This window comes from Sturnira hondurensis, unplaced genomic scaffold (assembly GCF_014824575.4).
Source record: "Sturnira hondurensis isolate 20B ecotype Veracruz unplaced genomic scaffold, ASM1482457v3 Scaffold0015509, whole genome shotgun sequence".
Lineage (NCBI taxonomy): Eukaryota > Metazoa > Chordata > Mammalia > Chiroptera > Phyllostomidae > Sturnira > Sturnira hondurensis.
The window spans coordinates 866,721-890,599 of NW_028088140.1; the positions used below are offsets into that span (position 1 = coordinate 866,721).

The window sequence follows — 23,879 nt, forward strand, 5'->3', positions numbered from 1 at the left end:
CGCACTGTTGGCACCAGTCTGGCTGGGGATTGGGCTGGGCTGAGAGACAAGATTTCTGGAGAAGTTTTTTTTTTTTTTTGGAAAGTGGACTGAGGTATTCCCTGCCACGGCAGCTTGGCTTGCTTTCCACCCAGCCTGGCAGCGATCCAGAGGAGGGGCAGAATCATTTGAGTCCCGCCACAGGACTGGGAAGGACTGTGCCAGATCTCGTGGGACCCAGGCAGCCTGGTGGGTGCATGGGCGCCTGCACCCCAGTCTGGTAGCTAGCACCCCAGCCCACAGAGAGGTCTTGCTGCAACCAGAAAACCTGGTTTGGGCAGTTTGAAACCAACAAGGGAAGTGGTTTTTTTTGTTTTTTGTTTTAGTAATCTTATATATTTTTAATTTTATTATTGCTTTATCTTTCAATACTTTGTTCCTCTCCTTTCTTTTTTCCTCTTTTAGTCCTTCTTCCTTTCTTCCCAAACTTATTGCTTTTTCCTCCCTTCTCCTGCCTTTGTTTTTTCTTTGTGTGTGTGTTTGTTTGTTGCTTTGTTTTCTTTTACCCACAGGAGACACAAACAACTGGGAACTTCAAAAATACCAGAGTGGGACCCAAAGAGGGGGCATCTCAACAGTAAAGACAAAGAAACAAATTTTACTTTGCTATAGCAGAGAAACCACAAGTTGCTACATATTTGTATTATTTTTTTTCATTCTCATTTCTTTTATATTTTAATAGTATCTTTGTATTCCTCCTCTTTCTGTATAGGCTTCTTAGTTTTGGCTGGTTATATTGTATAATTCGACAGGTTTCCCCTGTTCTCTTCCCCACAGTGTATTCCTAACATTCAATACTTCACACCACTTGTTTCCCTTTAGCACACTACCCAAAGTTCTACACACCCTATTCAGACAGATCACATAGAGTCTGTCATATGATTGTTGCTCTAATGTTATTATAAATAATAGCTGTTCTATACAACTGTAAATACTTCATAACACATCTCCCAGATCTTAGCCCACTTTACAGGTTCCTGAATTCTATTACTGTAGTGACTAACTCTATTTGCTCACACACTACACCTATTTACTATTCTTTACTCTCACCTTACCTCAAAATCTGACCGCCCGCAACCTCACTGCTTTCTAGAACCAACTCACAAGCCTTCCCTCCCCAACAAGAGACTTAGCTTTTGTCCATCCTTTCTTAAAAGTGGAAAGTTGGGTTGAAGATTATGGTTAACACTATATAGAGCCTAAAGATTTTCTATCTTTTCTCTACTGGCTGTGCCTGTAAATACCATAACATACTGTTCTGTTTTCATAAACCATTTTGCCTCCCCCTCCAACTGATTAAACACACACACACACACACACACACACACACACACACAAAGAGTAGGTGGAAGCGGTGAACATCCAAATACCTGAAGGAGACTGCATCACTGAATTACACAGGTATTCTACCACAGACTTCACACCATAAACCCAGGGAGTCAGAACAGTTCAATTTAAGATGCTGAGGCTAACAAGAAGAGTCTCACAAACAAAGGGAAGACAAACAATCCACAAATGAAAGAAAAGGAGGAAGGCACAGAAAGAATGTTAGATGAAATAGAGGCAAGTCAACTATCAGAAACAGAATTCAAAGCACTGGTTATCAGGAAATTCAAAGAGCTCACAATGAGCTACCAGAAACTACAGGGGAACTAAAATGAACTCACTGCAAACCATAGCAACATGGAAAAGGAAATAGAAACTATCAGCAAAGGCCAAGAGATAATGAAGAATACAACTTCTGAACTGAAGAACACAGTAGAAGGAATCAGAAGCAGGATTGATAAAGCAAAATACTGGATCAGTGAGTTGGAGGAAAAAGTAGAAAAAAACTTTCAGAAAGAGCAAGAAAAGGAAAAGAAGGTCAGAAACAATGAAGTGGGAATAAGAGAAATGCAAGACAATATGAAACATAATAATATCTGAATAATAGGAATACCAGAAGGAAAAGAAGAACAAGGGATAGAAAACCTATTTGAAAGAGTAATGATGGAAAATTTCCCTAATTTGATAAGAGAAAAAGTCACATAAATCTAGGAATCACAGAGAGTCCCAATCAAGAGGAACCCAAAGAGGCCCACTTCAAGACACATCATCATTAAAATCGCAAATTCCAAGAGAAAGAGAGAATCTTAAATGCAGCAAGGGAGAAAAAGAAAGTAACATACAAGGGAGCCCCAATAAGGTTAGCTACTGACTTCTCAATGGAAACATTCCAAGCAAGAAGAGAATGCAAGAAATATTCCAAGTAATGAGAACCAGAGGCCTACAACCAAGGCTACTTTACCCAGCAAGGCTCTCAATCAAGATAGAAAGCCAAATAAAGAGCTTCCCAGACAAAATAAGTCTAAAAGAATACCCTCCACCAAACCAGCTCTGCAAGACATGCTAAAGAGACTACTTTAAGAAACAAAGAAAAACAGAGACAGAGAGGAACACAGGTACAAAAATGGCAATGAATAAGTACCTATCAATAATAACCTTAAACGTAAGTGGACAAAATGCTCCAATCAAAAGATATAGAATAGCTGAATGGATAAGAAAGCATGACCCACACATATGCTGCCTACAAGAGACCCACCTCAGGACAAAAGACCATCACAGACTAAAAGTGAAAGGATGGAAACAAATTTTCCAAGCAAACGGACAAGAAAAAAAAAAGCCCGGGTAGCAATTCTCATATCAGACACAACAGACCTCAAAAGAAGGGCCATAGAGACCCAGAAGATCTCTTCATAATACTCAAGGGAAGAATCCACCAAGAAGACATTAACACATATATATATACCCAACATAGGAGCACCCAAATATATAAAGAAAATCTTAGAGAACTTCAAGAAAGATATTGACAGCAACACAATTATAGTAGGGGATTTTACCACCTGACTGTGAAAAATGGACAGATTTTCCAAACAAAATATCATCAAAGATATTGCAGCATTAAACAACACCCTAGATGAAATGGACTTAACTGATATATAGAGAGCCCTTCATTCCAAAAAAGCTAAATGCACATTCTTTTCAAATGCACATGGAACATTTTCAATGATAGGACACAAAACGAGCCTGAACAAATTAAAGAAAATTGAAATCATACCAAGCATTTTCTCTGACCACAAGGGACTGAAATTGGAAACCAACCCCAAAAGAAAAAACCCAAAACACACAAAAGCATGTAAACTGAATGGCATCCTATTAAATAATGAATGGGTCAAGACTGAAATTAGGGAAGAAATCAAAAAGTTCCTGGAAACAAATGAGAATGAACTCACAACAACCCAAAACTTATGGGAAACAGTGAAGGAAGTCCTGAGAGGGAAGTTCATAGCAATACAGGCTTACGTAAAGAAGACAGAAACATTTCAAACAAACAACCTAACCCTACACCTGCAAGAACTCAAGAACAACAAAGACAGCCCACAGCAAGTAGAAGGAAGAAAATAACCAAAATCAGAGCAGAATTAAATGACATAGAGACTAAAAGCACAATTCTAAGGATCAATGAATCCAGGAGTTGGTTTTTTGAAAAGATAAACAAAATAGACAAGCCTTTCAGTAGGCTCATCAAGAAAAAAAGAGAGAGGACCCAAATAAACACAATCAGAAATGAAAGAGAAGAGATTACAACTGATACCACAGAAATAGAAGGGATTGTAAGAAATTACTATGAAGAACTGTATGCCAAACAATTTGAAAACCTAGGTGAAATGGACACATTTCTAGAAAAATATAATCTTCCAAAACTCAATGAAGAAGGAGAAAGCCTGAAGAGACCAATAATAGCAGATGAAGTTGAAGCAGTAATCAGAAAAATCCCGTCACACAAAAGCCCTGGACCAGATGGTTTCACAGGAGAATTCTACAAAGCATTTAAGGAAGAGCTAATCCCTATTCTTCACAGACTATTCCAAAAAATCCAAAATGACGGAAAACTCCTAAACTCTTTTTATGAAGCCAGCATCATCCTAATTTTAAAACCAGATAGAGATACAACAAAGAAAACTCCAGGCCAATATCGCTGATAAACATAGACACTAAAATCCTCAGCAAAATATTGGCAAATCGTATCCAACAATACATCAAAAATATCATACACCATGACCAAGTGGGATTCATCCCAGGGATGCAAGGATGGTTCAATATTCGCAAATCAGTAAATGTAATACATCACATAAACAAAAGCAAAGACAAAAACCACATGATCATATCAATAGATGCGGAAAAACTTTTGATAAGGTACAAAAGCCATTTATGATAAAGGTACTCAGAAAAATGGGAATAGAGGGAGCATTCCTCAACATAATAAAGGCCATATATGAAAGACCTACAGCCAACATCATACTCAATGGGAAAAAACTAAAAGCTTTTCCACTAAGATCAGGAACAAGACAAGGTTGCCCACTTTCACCACTTCTATTCAATATAGTATTAGAAGTTCTAGCTGCAGCGATCAGACAAGAAAAGGAAATAAAAGGCATCCAAATCGGAAAGGAGGAAACAAAACTGGCATTATTTGCAGATGACATGATAGTGTACATGGAAAACCCTATAGCCTCTACCAAGAAACTGCTGGACCTAATAAATGAATTTGGCATAACAGCGGGATATAAAGTCAATATCCAGAAATCAAAGGCATTTTTGTATACCAACAATGAAGCAGCAGAAGCAGAAATCAGAAAAAAAAATACCATTCGATATAGCAAAAAGAAAAATAAAATATCTGGGAATAAACCTAACCAAGGAGGTAAAAGACCTGTATGCAGAAAACTACACAACACTGAAGAAAGAAATCAAGGAAGACACAAACAAATGGAAACATATACCGTGTTCATGGATTGGAAGAATTAACATCATCAAAATGTCCATACTACCCAAAGCAATTTACAGATTCAATGCAATACCTATTAAAGTACCAATGGCATATTTCACAGACATAGAACAAACACTTCAAAAATTTATATGGAACCATAAATGACCCCAAATAGCAGCCGCAATTTTGAGAAAGAAGAACAAAGTAGGAGGGATCACAATACCTGATATCAAACTGTATTACAAAGCCACTGTAATAAAAACAGCCTGGTACTGGCATAAAAACAGGCACATAGACCAATGGAACAGAACAGAGAGTTCAGAAATAAACCCAAGTCTCTACAGTCAATTAATATTCAACAGAGTGGGCAGTAACATAAAATGGAGTAAAGATAGCCTCTTCAACAAATTGTGTTAGGAGAACTGGACAGCTACATGCAAAAAAAAGAAACTTGAGCACCGACTTACACCATACACCAAAATAAATTCAAGGTGGAACAAGACTTAAATATAAGCCGGGATACCATTAAAGTCCTAGAGGAGAACATTGGCAGGAAAATATCAGATATTCCACGCAGCAACATTTTTACTGATATGTCCCCTAGAGCAAGGAACATAAAGAATAAACAAATGGGATCTCATCAAAATAGAAGCTTCTGTGTTGCTAAAAAAAACAGCACTAAAATAAAAAGCCAACCAACTGTATGGGAAAACATATTTGCCAATGATACCTCAGACAAAGGTTTAATATCCGAAATATACAAAGAACTCACATGACTTTACTCTAAGAAGACAACTAAACCAATTAAAAAATGGGAAAAGTACTTGAACAGACACTTCTCCAAGAAGGACTTTCAGAGGATCCAGAGACACATGAAAAGATGCTCAGTACCACTAGTTATCAGAGAGATGCAAATTAAAGCCACAATGAGATACCACTTTACCACCAGTCAGAATGGCTATCATAAACAAAGCAATCAACAAGAAACGTTGGCGAGGTTGTGGGGAAAAGGGGACCCAATTTCACTGTTGGTGGAGTTGCAGACTGGTACAACCATTATGGAAAACAGTATGGAATTTTCTCAGAAAACTAAAAATGAACATGCCTTTTGACCCAGCAATTCCACTGCTGGGATTATATCCTAAGAACCCTAAAACACCAATCCAAAAGAACCTATGCACCCCAATGTTCATAGCAGCACAATTTATAATAGCCAAGAGGTGGAAGCAACCTAGGTGCCTGTCAGTAAATGAATAGATAAAAAATTATGGTACATATACAGAACGGAATTCTATGCAGCAGAAAGAAAGAAGGAGCTCCTACCCTTTGCAATAGCATGGATAGAACTGGAAAGCATTATGCTGAGTGAAATAAGCCAGGTGTTGAAGGACAAATACCATATGATCTCACCTTTAACAGGAAGCTAAAGAACAAAATGAACAAGCTGGCAAAATAAAAACAAAGACACTGAAATAGAGAACAGGGGGACAGTGACCAGAGGGGAAAGGGGAGGGAATTTCAGGGGAAAAAGGGGAGGGATTTAAGGGTACTAGTATAAAGGACACATGGACAACTAAGGAGGGTGGAAATGGGAGGGAGGTGGGGAGCACAGGGGCGAGCGGGCTGGGATGGGAGTAAAAGACAGAAAACTGTACTTGAAAAATAATTAAATAAATAATAAAAACCCCAAAATATTCCCCTTTAAAAAAATAAAGGAAAATAAGATACCTTTATTGAAGAAGATACAAGATAATGAGATACACTAAATAGGACAATGATGCCCCAATCCCCCTCAAAGTAGACACCTTGGGACCTCACACCATTTTCCCAGTGTCTCTTCCACTGTTCAAAACACTCTGCATATCTTTTGTTAGAATTGCCATCAGCTTCCCTGTTGTATTTTCCTGAATTTCATGGACAGTCTGAAATCACTTTTTTTTCAAAGGTGATTTTAGTTTTGGGGAAGGCCAGGAGTCACAGGATATGAAATCTGAGCTGTAGGGAGGCTGAATCACCTGGGTGATTTGATGTTTCACTAAAAAATGGCACAAGACATGATGCAGTGGACATAATGAATTAGCAGGTGTGCTGTCATGAAGCTGCCAATCACTAGTTGCCCATAGCTGCAGCCATTGTCATCATATTGCATCTCTCATCCAATGAAGAACATTAAGAGAGTACTCACTGTTTTTGGCCTGGAGGGCTGTGCTATTGATGGATGGACAACAGCATCTCAATAAAAAAATACAGTTAATATGGTCCTGATCTTGCTATGACTTTGCCATGCCTTCTTTGAGAGTGGAGAACCAGGCTATTTCCATTGGGACAACTGGGCCTTCATTTCCAGATCACTGCCATAGACCCATGATTCGTCTGGTAATGACCTTTTTGAGGAAATCTGGTTCACTGGTAGCGGACTGAATCATCACTAGCAACTACAGCATGATATTCCTTCTGTTCTGGTAGCTGAAGCTGCAGAATGCAATTTGCCACAACATGTTTCATGCCAAAATACTGTGTCAAAATCCCAGACACAGTAGTTTTTGGAATCCCCAGACCAGCTTCTAGTTCTCACACTGTCAGTCGTTGAGGCTGTGGTATACTCTCTATACTCTCTATACTTCTCACATACTCAACATTCTCAGGTGTTCTGTTTGTTGCAGGCCTTTCAGAACGTAGATCACTTTTAGCATATTGTCAACCACCTTTGAAGCATTTGTGCCACATTTTTATTTGTACTGTACACATTGCATCATCCCTGAAAGCCTTGTGAGTCCTCTGAATAGTTTCCGTGCATGAATGGTTAAGCCTATCACAGAATTTGATGGAGATTTGTTGCTCTACTCAGTCATTTTGAATGCAATGGCCACAGTACACATGCTCACTCAACAGTGTCCACTGCCCCCACTGACTAGTACAGTGAAGTTACTGCATGCACATTCCAGTTTACTCTCCTTGGCTGCCAGGTTACATCAATGTCACACAAACAGCTCTCGTTATACTAACAATGGCTGGCCTTTTACCAGACAGACCTCGTATGTGCATACAGATTATGGATATATGTATATATGCACATAAGCACATAGGAATAGGGGAATGACTGGTAATCACTTCTGAATGCAAGTGGAAGGGGATAAAGGATAGACATTCTTTCACTTTTTCAAAAGAGATTTCACTTGTTTATGTAGTTTTAAATTAACAAGGTTACAAAAACATCCAAAATAAAATGTAGAGGGTTTAAAAGAGACCACACTTAAAAGCTAGAAGCAACAAACTAACCTAGTATTCATTGCTTGGCACTGCATCCTGATTGAATCAGTGAACACCCATATAAAACTAAAGGAGAAAAGCATTGAGTACTTGCAAAGGGCTTGATGGTAATAATAATATTGTGTAGAGGAAGAGACAGCTCCAAAAACTTATATTGGTGATTTGACTTTATAGGAAGACTATTATCAGAAATTTGCAAACAACAAACAAGGCAAATTCTAATTAAAAAACTTGGGTTACCTAAAATGTTATAAAATACATTACCATGCATGGTGCTGTCAGCTCCACTTTGGTCTTTCCGTGTTTCTATCTGATGAATTAATTCTGCTTTTTCTTTTTCCAGCAGATCATTAGCTAATCTAGAGCACAATGATAATGTTATTAAAACAAAACAACCCCAAAACATTGCTCCACAAAATATATGGACATTTCCTATGAACTGTGAGGGACAGTGTTTAGGAGTCTCTGATATTCATAAAGGCATCGATTTACTTTGCTGCAAGGCTACCATTCTCAAAGAGAGATCATGGGATCAAAATTTTTCATGTTTTTCTTAAAACTGGACCTGATGTCATTTTTAAGAGTAGTTTTCCCGTTGGATGAGCCTCTTGAGGGTAGGCTACATAACCCTGGAAGTAAAGGTGTTTTTCCCTTTTGTTAATATTTGTCTCTGGAAAGTTAAGGTTTAATACATTTCATGCTAAGAAAGTGTAAAAAAAACACATGAAAAACTTGGTAATCTGTATCAGGATCTGGTTTATTGTTGTTTTTTTCCAGCATTTGTTATGTAAAAGAATGATTAGAATTAGAAGGATAAAATAAGGCTCGTAAGCCTTTTAGGTAGCCAGATCAAAATATCTTACCTTTCTAGAGACAGTAAACCTGCTTATATTAAAAGATAATATAAAAGAAAAAACACTGTCATAAGGAAGAGAGAATGTACCTAAGAACCTGAAGCTCCCGTTGAAGGCCTGGCTCTGTCTCAGCACCCTCAGGGACATGTTTGAGAATCTCAATCTTTGGACACAATGAAAGGTTAGAAGACAAAGTTTGACATGAAAATAATGAGATTTTATAAAGATACATTTTCAATAATACATAATATTAAAAGTTGGGTTTTCAAAAGCACACAAGCATACATCCATCATCTTCTATTCACTATTCATTCAATAATTATTTATTAACTATTATATTCCAAGCATCATTCTAGGCATAGAAGACACAGACGTGAAAAAAGCAGGCAAAATCCTTTTGTGCATGTTCCCATGGCCCTTACACTTTTAGTGAGGAAAAACAAACCATGAGGATACGGTGTGATGTGCTGTGATGTGATGATAGTGCCACATGGAAGGAGGGGCTATCAAAAAGAATAACCCAGGGGGAGAGGATAGAGAGTGATGGAAGGTGCCATAGGCTTAGGGAAGATCTAAAGCGCCTCCATTTAAATAGAGAAATAAAGGGTGTAAATATTATTCTAAAGAAGAGAAGCAAGTGCAAGGCCCTGAAGCTTGAATGAATTTGATTTGTTCCAAGGACTGAAGGTCAGCGTGGCCAGAACACTGAATGAAGGGAAAGTAAAGATGAGGTTAGGAAGGAAACAAGATGCCAGACTCTGTAGGTCCTTAGAGAGGCTATGAAAAGAACTTTACAATTTTATTGCAGGTAATGTGGAACTATCGGAAGACTATAAGATGGGACGGCTATGGTCTGCTTTAAGGATTACTTGGAAACTGCGTGGAGAATAGATGAGTGATAGCGAGAAGGCAGAAGAAGACAAGACTGGGAGCAGGGAGACCAGGTAGGAGACTCCTGCAATAGTTCAGGTGTGACAGAAGAGCCTGGACTGGACTGGCAGCATTGGAAGTGCTGAGGCATTACCAGATTTAGGATATATTTTGAAAACTGAGCTGACATGACTTAATGAAAAAGGTGTAGGGCATGAGATAAAAAAAAGGACTTGATGATCCCAGGATTTTGGCTTAAACAAATGGGCAATGGTGGTGTCATGCACTTAGAGGGGCCTCCCAGGGTAAGAATTAGTCAAGAGTTCATTTTTACCTGCATAAGACAATATGAAGGAATGGCTTGAGATATAATACATTATTTTATCATGTAAATAAAAATTACATTACTCGCCTGTTGCTCAAGGCCTTCGGTGTATTTCTTAATTTTTTGTTCCCTTTCTGTTGCTTGTCTTACAAGTTGTTTAAGATCAGTAAGGCTTTGGGTTTTTTTGGCAATATCAGTTTCCAATTCTTTCAATTTGGTTTCATACATTCTAAAAGAATAAAAGAAAATAACTGGTGTAGATGTTTAACATAATTCATCTCATTGATTTAAGTCAGTTCAAATTACTGCACTAAAAATAACAAAGAATATCTTACTATACTGTTTCCATTAGTCAAATCTTTTGCTACTTATTTATTTAGTAGCAAAATCTTTTGCTACTTATTTATTTATTTATTAGATGATAGCAAGGACTAAGTATCCCCAACTAACAGATGGGTCAATTAAAAAGGATTTACATGCTTCCTAAGTATAAACAAGGGTGGAGCCTAAACTATAAAACATTAAAATCCGTTTTTCAGTTGCAAAAGAAAAACTTGAAAGTAAAATTCATCAGAGTATCAAATTCTGTATTATTGCATATCCTTAGGAATATAGTAAAAAATCACAAATTAAACCATTTCACACACACACACACACACACACACACACACACACACAGATTTAAAAAAGGAAGTATCCAGCTAAAACAAAACTAAAAGGGTACCGTTGGGAGAAGAAAGAGAATGAACAAAAGTGTGGTGAGAGAAAGGGCCTATGATAGGGAAAGGTGGAGCCTGTAAAAATCTGAACAGATTTGTAACCTTTAAAGAAATGATCAATAGTTCTAAAAAATCTAGGTTTCAATAGAAATTTTTAAAACATTGAGCCAAAATGGTTTTACAAGCACATGATAATACCTTAAAGGGAAACCATACTCATAATATTCAAACTTTTCCAGAGAAAAGAAGGAATCTTTTGGCAATGGAATCAGGTCAAGATAGTACAAGGAAGGAAAATTATCTTAATACATTCAAAAAGTTTTTGATAAATCTTAGAAACTCAGATTAGAAGGCAATGTTCTTAAACTAACAAGGACTATCAACCCGAGCAGTGAAGTATCAGAAGCCACTCCTTCATCTCACTCAATTCCCTGCTCAAACGCCACCCGGAGAGACTTTCTCCGATTCCCCCTTCGTCTAAAACAGCTCTGCATCACCCGGCCTGTCTCGGCAGGCACTATGAAGGGCTGATATGAATCCCAGCTACAGATCTCAGCAATTTTTTGGTGTACGTAGAGATGCTGGAGCCCAAGGATTAGAATGAGTCTTCTCTTGACCAAGTGGATTCTACTAGGACTTACGTTTTTTTAAAGAGAGTTGACAGAAGGCCCTACTATATGCTTAGTTACCTGTGCAGTTCTCAGATTAAACATATATAAATAATATAAAAGACAAAGTCATCTTCAACTAAATGATATCACCTGTCTCAAGTGCTTATAAACTTTGTCAGCCCTTTTCACCATGCTCTTTTCTGCAGGCTTACAGAGCCGTTTTTAGAAAAGGAAAGATAGGAATTATCATTTCCATAGGCTCAAAAACCTGAGCTCACAGAAAAACAATGTCATTTACTTATGGTCACAGCGAAATTAGGTATTTTTTCATGGAAACTACTTGGCTGATTGAAGGAAACTAGGCAAAGTAGGCCTTTTACAAAAACATAAAGCAGAGTCTGGCATGCAGCAAGTACTGAGTATGTATCTGCTGAACGAAAGGATCTTAAGGCAACTCAAAATTTTTTGAGGCCGTATGTTATTATAGAAAAAAATGAAGAACCAAGAAATCAACTGAGAGTGTTACTGGTTGTGAGCACCAGCGGGGGTCCAAGCAGGCAAAAGAAACGCCTTCCTCCCTTCACATTACCACACATTACTTCACTTAGCCCCGAAGGAGCCCCCGGACAGAACCAGGAGGGGCCAACACGAGGAGGAGTGGCTTCTAATTTCTCAGTGTATCAGGGCCAAACCAAGGACCTCCCACCCAGACTGCCTGGTCACATGGGCTGCCCTCCAATTACCTGCGTAATCTTCCTCTTTTGTCCTTATGCTTGGTTGTCAAGGCCAAGGACAGTGCAGCAGGTCCACTACCGGACGAGCTGTAGCCTCACAGTGCTAAGGCTCCCATCCCAGTTGTAGTAATGGTGACTGCCAAAGCCCCCCATCATGTCCACTCTAAATAGGTTGACACTGAAAGGGAAGCCGAGGATGCATTGGCATAGAAAACTCTATGAATATAGCAAGATAAAGATGAGTTTGCCTTTGAAATGAGTCCAGCAGATGCAAAGAATACAATGTAATACAGATGACTATGATGGGAAAGAACACGGGCAGGATTTCATTGGTCTCTGGCTTTTATACTATTTTTAAGCAGCTGATTACAGTTGGAAATGAGAACAAAGCCTTTTGTTTGTTTGTTTGTTTTTTTAAGATTTTATTTATTTATTTATCTTTAGAGGGGAAGGAGAGAGGGAGAGAAACATCAATGTATGGTTGCCTTTCGTGCGTCCCCTGCTGGTAGTTAGCCTGCAAGGAACCAGCCTGCAACCCAGGCATGTGCCCTGACTGGGAATCGAACCGCGATCGTCTGGTTCGCAGGCCCGCGCTCAATCCACTGAGCTACGCCAGCCAGGGCCAAAGCCTTTTACTGACTCATCAGAGTCATGATGAAGCACTGTGGTGAGAGTAGCAATGAACATATGAATGTGTACTTGCAAATTCCCATCACCTCTTTCACAGCCACAAAGTTTGACAGTCAGGAATCACACATACTTGTAGAAAAGGTTCACGAAGTGGGAGAAAAGCAAGTGCCAGAAAGTGGAGGCCAGTAAGACACTAAAGCTGTTGCGGAATTCATCTGTTGGGGTTATTCGAAGAACAAGTTGCTGAGACTGCACCACCAAAATTACAGCCCAGCCCAGATCCAGCATGCTACAGGCGGTAAGAAAACAGCTCAACTGTACCTGGCTTATACTTGAGGTAGAAAATGAGCACAATGAAAAAGATGAGGTGTAGCTGGACAAAGCCGTGCCCAGAAGAAGCTGGGTAGCATGAGTCGAGGCTCATGGCTGAGAGCAGCTTCATAATGTCCATTGAGCTCTGACACCCAGTTCCATGCCCTGCTCTGTCCCATGCCCTGCCTCCCAAATTAGTTCAATACTTGAAAGAAGAGCAAGACACTTTGGTGAAAAAATACTTTAGGACAAAAAAAGAGTAAGCATCATGTTAAACTGCTGTTCATCAGGAAAGGACTAAGTTAATAGGAACAGCATCATGTTCTTTTAAAACAATAATGGCAGAATTACAACTGATTAAACTTCATGCAAGTTGTGAACTACGTGTTCCTACCTTGTAACAACAATTGATTTCCAGCTCTTGCTGTCAGCCCCTTCAAGCTGTGGGCCTCTACTTTCTGCCAGCTGTAATCTCTTGCCAGTCTCTTCTAGCTGAACAGTCATCTTCTCATTTAATATCTCTAAGTTATTCTTGGCTATCCGCAACTTCTCTGCAGCTTCAGTTTCCTATCATTAAAAGCTAGTTAGTATATTATGACAAAATGCAGTACTGTTGTCACAGATGCAATATATTCAAAATTTTTATTGTAAGTTAGAAATTTAAAATAATCTGGAGTTCAAATGCTAACTAAAATTCCAGTAGAAATCCAACATTTTACTCTAAAACAGCAATATAATCATAATAATTAGAACAACAGATCATTTAAATGACGTTAGAAAAATATATTTACAAGTCTTTTATTCTAGTCATTTCTTTCAATTTGTCATGTTTGGTTATTTTAGGTCTGTCATCGTTGTCTATAATATTCCCAGAATAATGGATAGTTTATGACTTTACACATTTAAAACTTTTTTAAAAGATTTATTTATTTTTAGACAGAGGGGAAAGGACAGGGAGAGAAATATCAGTGTGTGGTTGCCATTCATGCCCCACCCCTACTGGGGACCTGGCCCCATAACCCAGGCATGTGCCCTGACTAGGAACTGAACTGGCAACCCTTTGGTTTGCAGGCCCACACTCAATCCACTGAGCTATACCACCCAGGGCTATCTTTACACATTTAAATGATGTTTTGTTTTGATTCTCTATACTTGAGAGACCCACCTATAAGCAAAAAGTATGTGTACATACCACAGATTGTTTTCACTAATAATCATCTACATTCAAAGTACAGTATTAACTCTGGCCTCAGAGTACACTCAGGTAACTAGTTTAGAAATACTAATTTTAATTTATTCACTGGATCATCCATAAAAATAATAATACCTACTTGTCTGGACAAGAAATATATTTTGCTACTTAGAAAGGAATCTTACTGTTCCTTTAACAAAGCTGTTTCATATACTCCTTATTGCACAGCCAGCATTGTTCTGTCATGTGTACAAATACTAACTCACTTAAACCCTACAGCAGCTCTGTGAAACAGATACACTAATTATTCCCAAGTTTATAAATGAGGAAAATGGGGATAGAGAGAGGTTAGTAGCTTCACCTAGTTACCATGGCTAATAAATGATTGAACTTGGATTTAAATCCCAGCCATGTAGCTTCTATATTATATTACACTGCCTCTTAATTCACGAATTTTTTATTTTCAATGTTTCCCACTGTGAAAGGATGGCTGGAATAAACATAATTCCTAAAAGTCTTAATAACTGCTTTGAATAAACACGTTCATCAACTTTTTCATTCCATTTTTCCAAGGTGTATTAATTCCTAGATGTATTATAAAAAGTAATTATAATCACTAATAAAAGTTGTACTTTTTTAAGTTCTTTACGAAGCCGTTCATTTTCAGCAACAATCTTCTCTGTGCCTTTGGTCTTGGATTCATAGTGCATGCTCAACTGCCGTCCAAGATGTACTTTAAGTTTTTCTAGTTCAGCCTAGCAATAAAAAAGTTGTACATTACCTGAACAATTAAATAAAGTAAAAAGTGATCTTGTCAACTTATAAAGCTTAATTCAAAGTAGTTGCAGAGGTCATATTTGATATAATCAGAATTACATTCTCCCATCTAATACTGGTCGCCTACAGCACAGCTTCCCAAGCTTGGCTACACATGAGAATGAATGGACAACTTGAGATAACAAGTTTAAATTACAACACCTGTGGTAGAACCTGCCCATGAGGGAGCTAATAATCTCAGGATGGCAGCCTAGGGATCTGTATTTTTGAAAATAGATAATGTAATTATTTAATGCTGCCAGATAAGAACCCATGGTCTTAAAATAATAAAATGGCCAAGTGGGATTACTCTAACTATTCTTAGTCTTGTTTCCAATAAATTTTTTCTGTAAGTGTAAAATATCTATTGCATCCATTAAAGCCACTTTTTCATAGATGGAATATATTTAAAATTTTCCTAAAATGTTAATAACAATTATAACAGTGGAATATTCCATATAAATAATCATATTTAGAATATTACCTTCAACTTTTCATTTTCCAGCTCAAGATTAGCCATTTTTTCACTGGTCAATATTCCTGATGCTTTTTTCAACTGTTCATTTTCTCTTTGGACTTTTTCAACTACTTTTTTCATTAAACCAATGGTTTTCTCTAGTTCTGGGATTGTCTTTCCACTTCTACCAGACTATAAAAGAATATATTAACTTTTCATTAAATCAAATATTTTAAGAGATTTTATTTATTTTTAGAGAGGGTGGAAGGGAGGGAGAAAGAGAGGGAGAGAAACATCAATGTGTGGTTACCTCTCATGTGCCCCCAAATGGGGACCTGGCCCAAAACCCAGGCATGTGCCCTGATTAGGAATCAAACTAGCAACTTTTTAGTTTGCAAGCCTGTGCTTAATCCACTGAGCTACACCAGCCAGGGCTAAATCAAATATTTTAGAAAGCATATTATAAAGTATCTATAACAACAGGCTCATTATTATACTCACATTATTGATTCCTAACGTTTGAAGCCAAAGCTTGTATTATTTAAATTTACCATTATATTAATCCTCTATATTAGTTCTCACTTTGCACACAAGAAAGTCAAGATTCACATAATTTGATACTCCTAAAGTCATATAGTTGTTAAGTAATAGCTTAAATACTCTACCTTTGATGTTTATTCTCCCTTCCTTTCTCTCTAAAAGGAATGAAAAAATGTCCTCAGATGAGGATTAAAAAAAAAAGAAAGAACAGCCATTGATTAGAAATTCAGTTTCCCTCCAATATAAGTAGAAGATATGTCCGAAAAAAAACACAGTACAAAGTTATCAAAAGACATAGGTCAGCAATTAACATGTTTAACTTTTTATAATTTAACATAAAAAGTTTTTTAATAGTTGAATACAATAATCTTGCTTTTTTAGCATTTTTGTCAGTATTCACACTGCAGTGAATAACCCTAAAATATAAACTTTTAGTTAATTTTAATATTGTATACTTTCATAACTATATTAAAAAAGGTTAAATCAGCAAATAGATTTTTATGTATAAAATGAATGTTGCTAACACTCAACCAGATAGTTGTCCTGAATACTTTTCTAATTGTATCCACTATTTTTACCAAATCCATCGTTACTTAATATTGTTACTTGAAAAATTTTTTGTCCATTATGATTGCTTCCTCTTGTGCTTTAACAACATTTGGCCTTGACCTCATAAGCAACATTTACTCACTTTAAAAAAAGTAAATCCAAAATACATGGAAAGAATATATAAAAATACAAAAAAAGAAAAATATATACAGAGCATTATATTAAAGAGTTGCATGGACACCATAAAATAATTACAAAATGGTAGAACTGGACCAAAGAGCACTTAGTAGTTATCTCAATCAACAGAAAGATGATCCCTGAAAGTTAAATGCTGTCAAGCTGTGGAGGGACATACAACAACAGCAACAACAAAAAGAGGTGATGTGGAGTACGAGTAGAATAAAATGCATGTAAGGGTGACAGATGATAAAATATATTAACTCGAAACAATGAAAAGCTGTATAATGTTTTACACTGTGGACGCAGTAGAATAAACACTGAATCTGTAAGCACTAACTAGTAAAGGTATATCACTACTGTTATGACATACCCAAACTTACTTTTTTATTTCCCGCTTATCACTTCTGAATGAAAACAAATATATGACATACTCTCCCATACTCACCCCTCTAACATGGCCAAGCTTCCGCTCAAGTTCAGCTTTTTCTTTTTTAAGAAACTCACACATTTCCTTCAAATCTCTTACTTGATTCTGTAAAATTAAAGCAAACATGTAACATAGCTGTAGTCACTGGAAAGAAAAGATAATTCATCTGACCTAGCAATCTCTATAACTGGATGGCCAAACTAAACAAGAAAAAAATTTTAAAGGTTTTATTTTATTTTTAGAAAGAGGAGAAGGGAGGGAGAAGGAGTAGGAGAGAAACATCAATGTGTGACTGCCTCTCATGTGCCCCCTACTGGGGACCTGGCCGCAACCCAGGCATGTGCCTTGACTGGGAATTGAACCAGTGGCCTTTCGGTTTGCAGGCTGGCATTCAGTCCACTGAGCCACACAAGCCAGGGCTAAACAAGGAGGATTTTAAATGAGGACATAGGTTGAATTAAAGTATGAAGTCTGTCCAGAAGGTATCCAGCCACGTAATATGAAAAATAGAGACATTTATTGAAAAAGATGCAAGATACAAGAAACATTGTATATAGGACAATGACACCTCAGTCCCCTTCAAAACAGGCACCCTATGACCTCACATGGTTTTCCAATTGCCATCAGCTGCCCCATCGTATTTTTTTGAATCTAATCAATGGTCTGAAATCTCTTCCCTTTCAAAGATGATTTTAGTTTTGGGAAAAGCCAGAATTCACAGGGGACCAAATCTGGGGTGTAGGGGGCTGAGTCACTTGGGTGATTTGATGTTTTGCCAAAAATCTCTGCAGGAGACATGATGCATGAGTGGGCATGTTGTAATGAAGCTGCTAATCACCAGTTGCCCATAGCTATGGCCTTCTGAATCATCTGAATAGTTTATGTTCAGGCTTAATGCAAAATTTGATGCAGATTCATTGGGGTACTCACTCAGTCATTTTGAATGTGACAGCCACACAGTACACATGCTCACTCAATGGCATCTACCACCCGCACTGACTAGTACAGTGAGGTGGTCATTATTCGCACATGCACATTCCAGTACACTCTCCTTGGCTGCCAGGTTACATTGATGTCGTGCAAAGCATTCTCGTTATATTAACAATAAATAGATGTTTTTCAGGTATACCTCATATATATATAAAGAGTATTTTGTATATGAATTTCAATAAATATTTCCCACATTTTTGCCTTAATGTAAAATATAGATTTGAGTTTAGAACTCTAGTTTTGACTATCCCATAAATTATATTATGTAGATCCTTATGGTAAGAAGAAAGAGACAACTGAACTTGTAACACTGGCTCTAACAGTGTAAAAAACCGAAAGGAGAAGCAGAAAATAGTTTAACCATATGATTACTCATGGAATTAACCGATTGGTAATGATCTAGGTTAAATAAAAGATATTGAAAAATTAACCAGCCAAGAAAAAAGATTCCCATAAACAGGATAAGTTTTGGAAAACCTAAAATAAACATTTTACAAACATCAAAATAAATGAAATTTCTAAAGTAGACAATTATCCTACTACATATTTAACTTAAAGCCTTTATTGTTTTAAAGATATCCTAATATTCTAAAGTGTGACAACTGTTAATGAAATACACCAACAATCCTCTTACCTCAGAACATTTGAACTTAATATTTCTGTTGTTTAGAAATTTTTCCAGTATTAGCAGGACCTACCTCCTTATCTGTCCCCTAGATCTCTGCTAAAATACCTCGGGCAAGAGTCTGATCTCAAAAATGTATAAAGAACTCACATGACTCCACTCCAAGAAGACAAAAAACCCAATTTAAAAATGGGCCAAAGACTTGAACAGACACTTCTCCAAGGAGGACATGCAGAGGGCCCAGAGACATATGAAAAGATGCTCAGCATCACTAAACACCAAAGAGATGCAAATTAAAACCACAATGAGATACGACTTCATACCAGTCAGAATGGCCATCATAAATAAATCAACAAACAAGTGTTGGAGAGGGTGTGGAGAAAAGGGAACCCTAGTGCACTACTGGCGGGAATGCAGACTGGTGCAGCCACTATGGAAAACAGTATGGAATTTCCTCAGAAACTAAAATTGGAACTGCCTTTTGACCCAGCAATTCCACTGCTGGGATTATATCCTAAGAGCCCTGAAACACCAATCCAAAAGAACCCATACACCCCAATGTTTACAGCAGCACAATTTATAATAGCCAAGTGCTGAAAGCAACTTAAGTGCCCATCAGCAAATTAGTGGATCAAAAGACCATGGTACATTTACACAATGGAATTCTATGCAGCAGAAAGAAAGAAGGAGCTCCTACCCTTTGTGACAGCATGGATGGAACTGGAGAGCATATACTAAGTGAAATAAGCCAGGTGGTGAGGGATAAATACCATATGATCTCACCTTTAACTGGAACATAATCAACAGAAAAAGAAGCAAACAAAATATAACCAGAGACAATTAAGAACAATCTAACAATAGCCAGAGGGGAGGAAGAGGGGACAATTCGGGGAAGGGTTTGCAGGAACAACTATAAAGGACACATGGACAAAACCAAGGGGGAGGGTAGAAGCAAGGGAGGGAGGTGGTTTTGGGTGGGGTAGGGGGGAGTGGTGGGGAGAAAATGCAGACAACTGTAACTGAACAACAATAAGGTAATTTTAAAAATCATTTTATTAAGGAAGCCTTTCCCTTACTACTATATTTTAAGTAGCAATTCCTTATACTCTCACCTAACACACACACATCCCCTTCCCACCAACCATGCTTTTTCTCCTTAGCTCTTAATATAAGCCAATATACCATATATTAACTTGTTTATCAGACTTCCTCACTAGAATGTAAGATCTATGTGTACAAGAATTTTTTTTATTGTTATTTCCCAGCATGTAGAAGAGTGCGTTACACAAAATAGGCTCTCAACAGATAATTGTTAAATGAACAAATGTAGAAAGTATAACACTACCAAAGCATTTTTATGAACATGAGTTTTTAACTTCTTCATAAACTAACATGGTAAGTATAACAACTAAATAGAGAAAAAAAGGTTTTCAGGCATTAGATTTCTAAACTATAATAAAGAACATTAAATTTACCTTCAATCTTGGCAAATCTTTATTTGCTTGCTCAAGCTGAAATTTTAGTTCAATATTTTCAGATGACAACTTTAAGTTTTCCCTCTGAAGCTCCTGTTCTCTTTGCCAATGATCATCTGACTCCATTTCTGAAGTCTTCAGGAAAATAAAGTTAGGAATATTTTTAAGATTTAACAAATAAAAACTGCATAAGACATATTGAATAAGGAAACACTACGTTAAAATGGAACATTTTCCCCCAAAGGAATATGAGAAAATTGGAGAGCTCTGGAGAAAACAACCAAAAATAAATAAGAATGTAAAACTTAAGGAGAAACGGTAATAAAACATATTTTAATTAATATTGAAAGCAAAGTCAAGTAAGTATAACTTAATGTCCACATATATGTATAAGTGTTTTTTTTAGTCCAAAAATAAAGTATGATTGTTATCCATTATAAACTGTACTGTATCTCATCCACACCCCACTCCCAGATTCAGTGTTTTGCAATCCTAACTCCCAATACCTCAGAATGACTTTATTTGGACACAGGGCCTTTTCAGAGAAAATCAAGTTAAAATAAGGTCATTAGGGTCGGTCCTAATTCAATGACTGATGTTCTTATATGAAAAAGAAATCTGGGCTCAGACATGGAAGAAAGAAAGACAATGTGAAGGCACAGGGAGAAGACGGCCATGGAATGATAATGAAAGAGGCCTGGAACAGATACTTCCCTCACAGCCTAGAGAAGGAAGTAAGCCTGCTGATGCCTTGGTTTTAGACTTCTGGCTTCTAGAACTATCATAAAAAAATTATGTTGTTTCAGCCATCAAATCTGTGGTTGCCATAGCAAATACACACAAACCTACAAAAAGAAGTGCCTCAATTCCTGGAGCAAAAGTAATCACTCTGCCCTTGTAACACTGTATCTTCATTTCTCTTGACATGAATTCATCTTGGGTTGTTATTTATGTTCATTTTTACGTCTCATTCTAAACTACAGGTTATTTGAAAGACAAATGTGTGCTTGATTTACTTTTTTCTATAAAATGGAGAGTTTCAAATTCACAATTCCTTATTATCCAGGAGGGAAAAAAAAAGAACCATTATGAACCCAAAAAGAGTAGTTAAATGAGAATTAACTTTCATTCACCTTCTCCTAACATATTAATGTTTGATTGTGGTCAGTGTTTTGAGGATGCAGGCAACTGAAATGGGTAGAAAGCATAAAGATGCTGTTTGATCTTAATTGGAAACAAACTTGTCTTTATCTGTACTGTAACATAAATCAAACTGCCCCAAAGTAGTGTGTACATAGAAAGTTCATAAACCGTAGAGTCAGGCCTTTAGGCCTGCATTTAAATTCTATTCTGCATCATCTCGATCACTAAAGATGTTACTTATTCCCCATGTGTCCCATGTAAATGACAAATAATACTCTGGTAAATACTGTGGATATTAAATGTAGGCAGAGTCTAACACAACATAGATAGCAATAAGCTCACTTTTCTCATTATGAAAAAAGTAGTTTTATAATACATGGAAAAAACCACTAAAGGAACTTGTTATGTGTGTCAGAATGTCACACGGCATCATAACAAATTTTCACTGATATTATTCACCATATAAAATTTTAGTTGAAGTAAGATTTTTACAGCATGGTACATTAGAAATTTCTAAGGTGAAACAACACCTCTAAACTGCTTTATTTTTTGTTATTCTGTGATCTAATCTAAGTATTTTAAGTGAGCACCAATGTCGGAATAGGAAATATTAAAATGAATTAGGAAATGAATAACCACTTATTTTGTCAGAACTAGGCAAATGCTAGGGTTTAAGGAAAAGTTTATTAATAGTTAATATTTTTTTACAAATTCTGCTCAATTTTTGTTTCCATTTGCATGTATCTATACTATTTGGTATAAGAAAACCCAGATAACAAAGAAAGAACTATCACATCCTCAAACCTGGGGCCCGCCATTTCTTGGCTGGCCTGGTTCGTCAGTCTCAGAGTTTGCCTGTGCAGCCTCCTCCGCACATGGCTCCACTGCAGCCGCAGCCGTGGCAGAGTCACGGTCCTCCCCGGGAGATTCTTCTGGATCCGTGATGTGACTTACATCTTCAGCTATGTGCCCGTTTCCTTTCTCATTTTTGCCTAGTTCATTCTCTTCCTTGATTTTACATTTCTGCTTATTTTCACAATAGTCTTGATCAATTTTCTCAATTTCAGGATCTGGGTCATTTTCAAAAGTGGAGTTAAAACCTACCAAGTTACCATTATTTAGCCTAAACGTGCTTGATTTACTGTTTGGTCTTGCCTCAGATACAGTCGGCTCAGGAGGATCTACAATACCTTCTGCTTTGTGTTTTTCTTTGTTACTGGAATACTGTAGAATATTTCTAGGCTCCTCATGATATATGTTGTCATTGGTGTCTATTACCTTCCCATTTTTAATTCTGAGCACCCTTAGGGGGTTTTTTTTGTTCCTGTGTAAAGTATTCTTTTTATGAAAAATGTTGTGCCCACGTTTATTAACACTGGTAGGAAGGGTAGAAAGCGTAGTTGTGTCACGCAACACATTCTGCTTGAAGCAGAAGAAAAAGACGAAACATGAAAAGAAAAGAAAAGAAAAGAAAAGAGAATAACAAACATGTAAACACTAAGAGATTTAAAGTAAGATAAAACAGACAATTATTCATTAATAATTCTTTAAAAAGAAAACTATAAATATATCACATATTTGATGGAAATAATGCAATAACATATTTTCTTATTTTATCTAATTGCATATTCTTGCCAGAGCAAACTCGTATCAACTACATCTAAATTCTCTAGACTAACTTCTAAGAAGTTCTATGTGAAACGTAAGAATTTTTAGTTTACTGTTATTATACAAGAAGAATTAAAGAAGTTAAAATACATCAGTAATTACTAAAAATAAAGGTTTAACTTACTACATTAATATTAAAAATGGGGATCTACTCGTTTTGGCCAGATAAAGGTAAAAACTGCTTTCACTTCTAAACTTTAATGTGAAAAAAATGAAAAGGAATGATGTGCACTTACTGAAGTCCTGGGATAGGTATCCTTTGAAGACTGTTTTTCTAAAGCATGGAGTTTTTCTTGGAGGTATCTATTCTGTAAACGTAAATCTTCTATAACAGAATCTCGAGGAAGAGCTTGGTGGGTCCTATGAACAATAACCACAGACTCTTTACTATTCAAATGTCAACTTTTCATTGTCTTACTACATTAAAATACAGGAAAGAAAGAAAGTATATAATATATTTATTAACACTTATTTTAAATTCTAAAAAACTTACAAATTTTATGAAAATTAAATTTTGTTTATGACTATTTACCGACATGACTATTTACATTATAAAATGATCCTCTGCAGAGGATTCATGCAGGCCTCCTTTGAATTGCGAGTTAAAAAGTGTTGCTTGATTTTTAGAATTGCATTAACATCT

General features: G+C 36.8%; 1 protein-coding gene across 2 annotated transcripts in view; it reads right to left on the minus strand.

The window, feature by feature from the left end:
- CEP290 (centrosomal protein 290) overlaps window positions 1–23,879 on the minus strand; it is a 103,310-nt gene that overhangs the window by 6,615 nt on the left and 72,816 nt on the right. For both annotated transcript variants that reach the window (XM_037064636.1, XM_037064635.1), the window contains 9 exons: window positions 23,473–23,596; window positions 20,426–20,560; window positions 17,354–17,440; window positions 15,667–15,831; window positions 14,999–15,121; window positions 13,569–13,741; window positions 10,256–10,397; window positions 9,063–9,136; window positions 8,384–8,478 (listed from right to left, as the gene is read on the minus strand). In XM_037064636.1, the coding sequence (XP_036920531.1) occupies window positions 8,384–8,478; window positions 9,063–9,136; window positions 10,256–10,397; window positions 13,569–13,741; window positions 14,999–15,121; window positions 15,667–15,831; window positions 17,354–17,440; window positions 20,426–20,560; window positions 23,473–23,596 (1,118 nt within the window). The remainder of the gene's footprint in view (window positions 1–8,383; window positions 8,479–9,062; window positions 9,137–10,255; window positions 10,398–13,568; window positions 13,742–14,998; window positions 15,122–15,666; window positions 15,832–17,353; window positions 17,441–20,425; window positions 20,561–23,472; window positions 23,597–23,879) is intronic.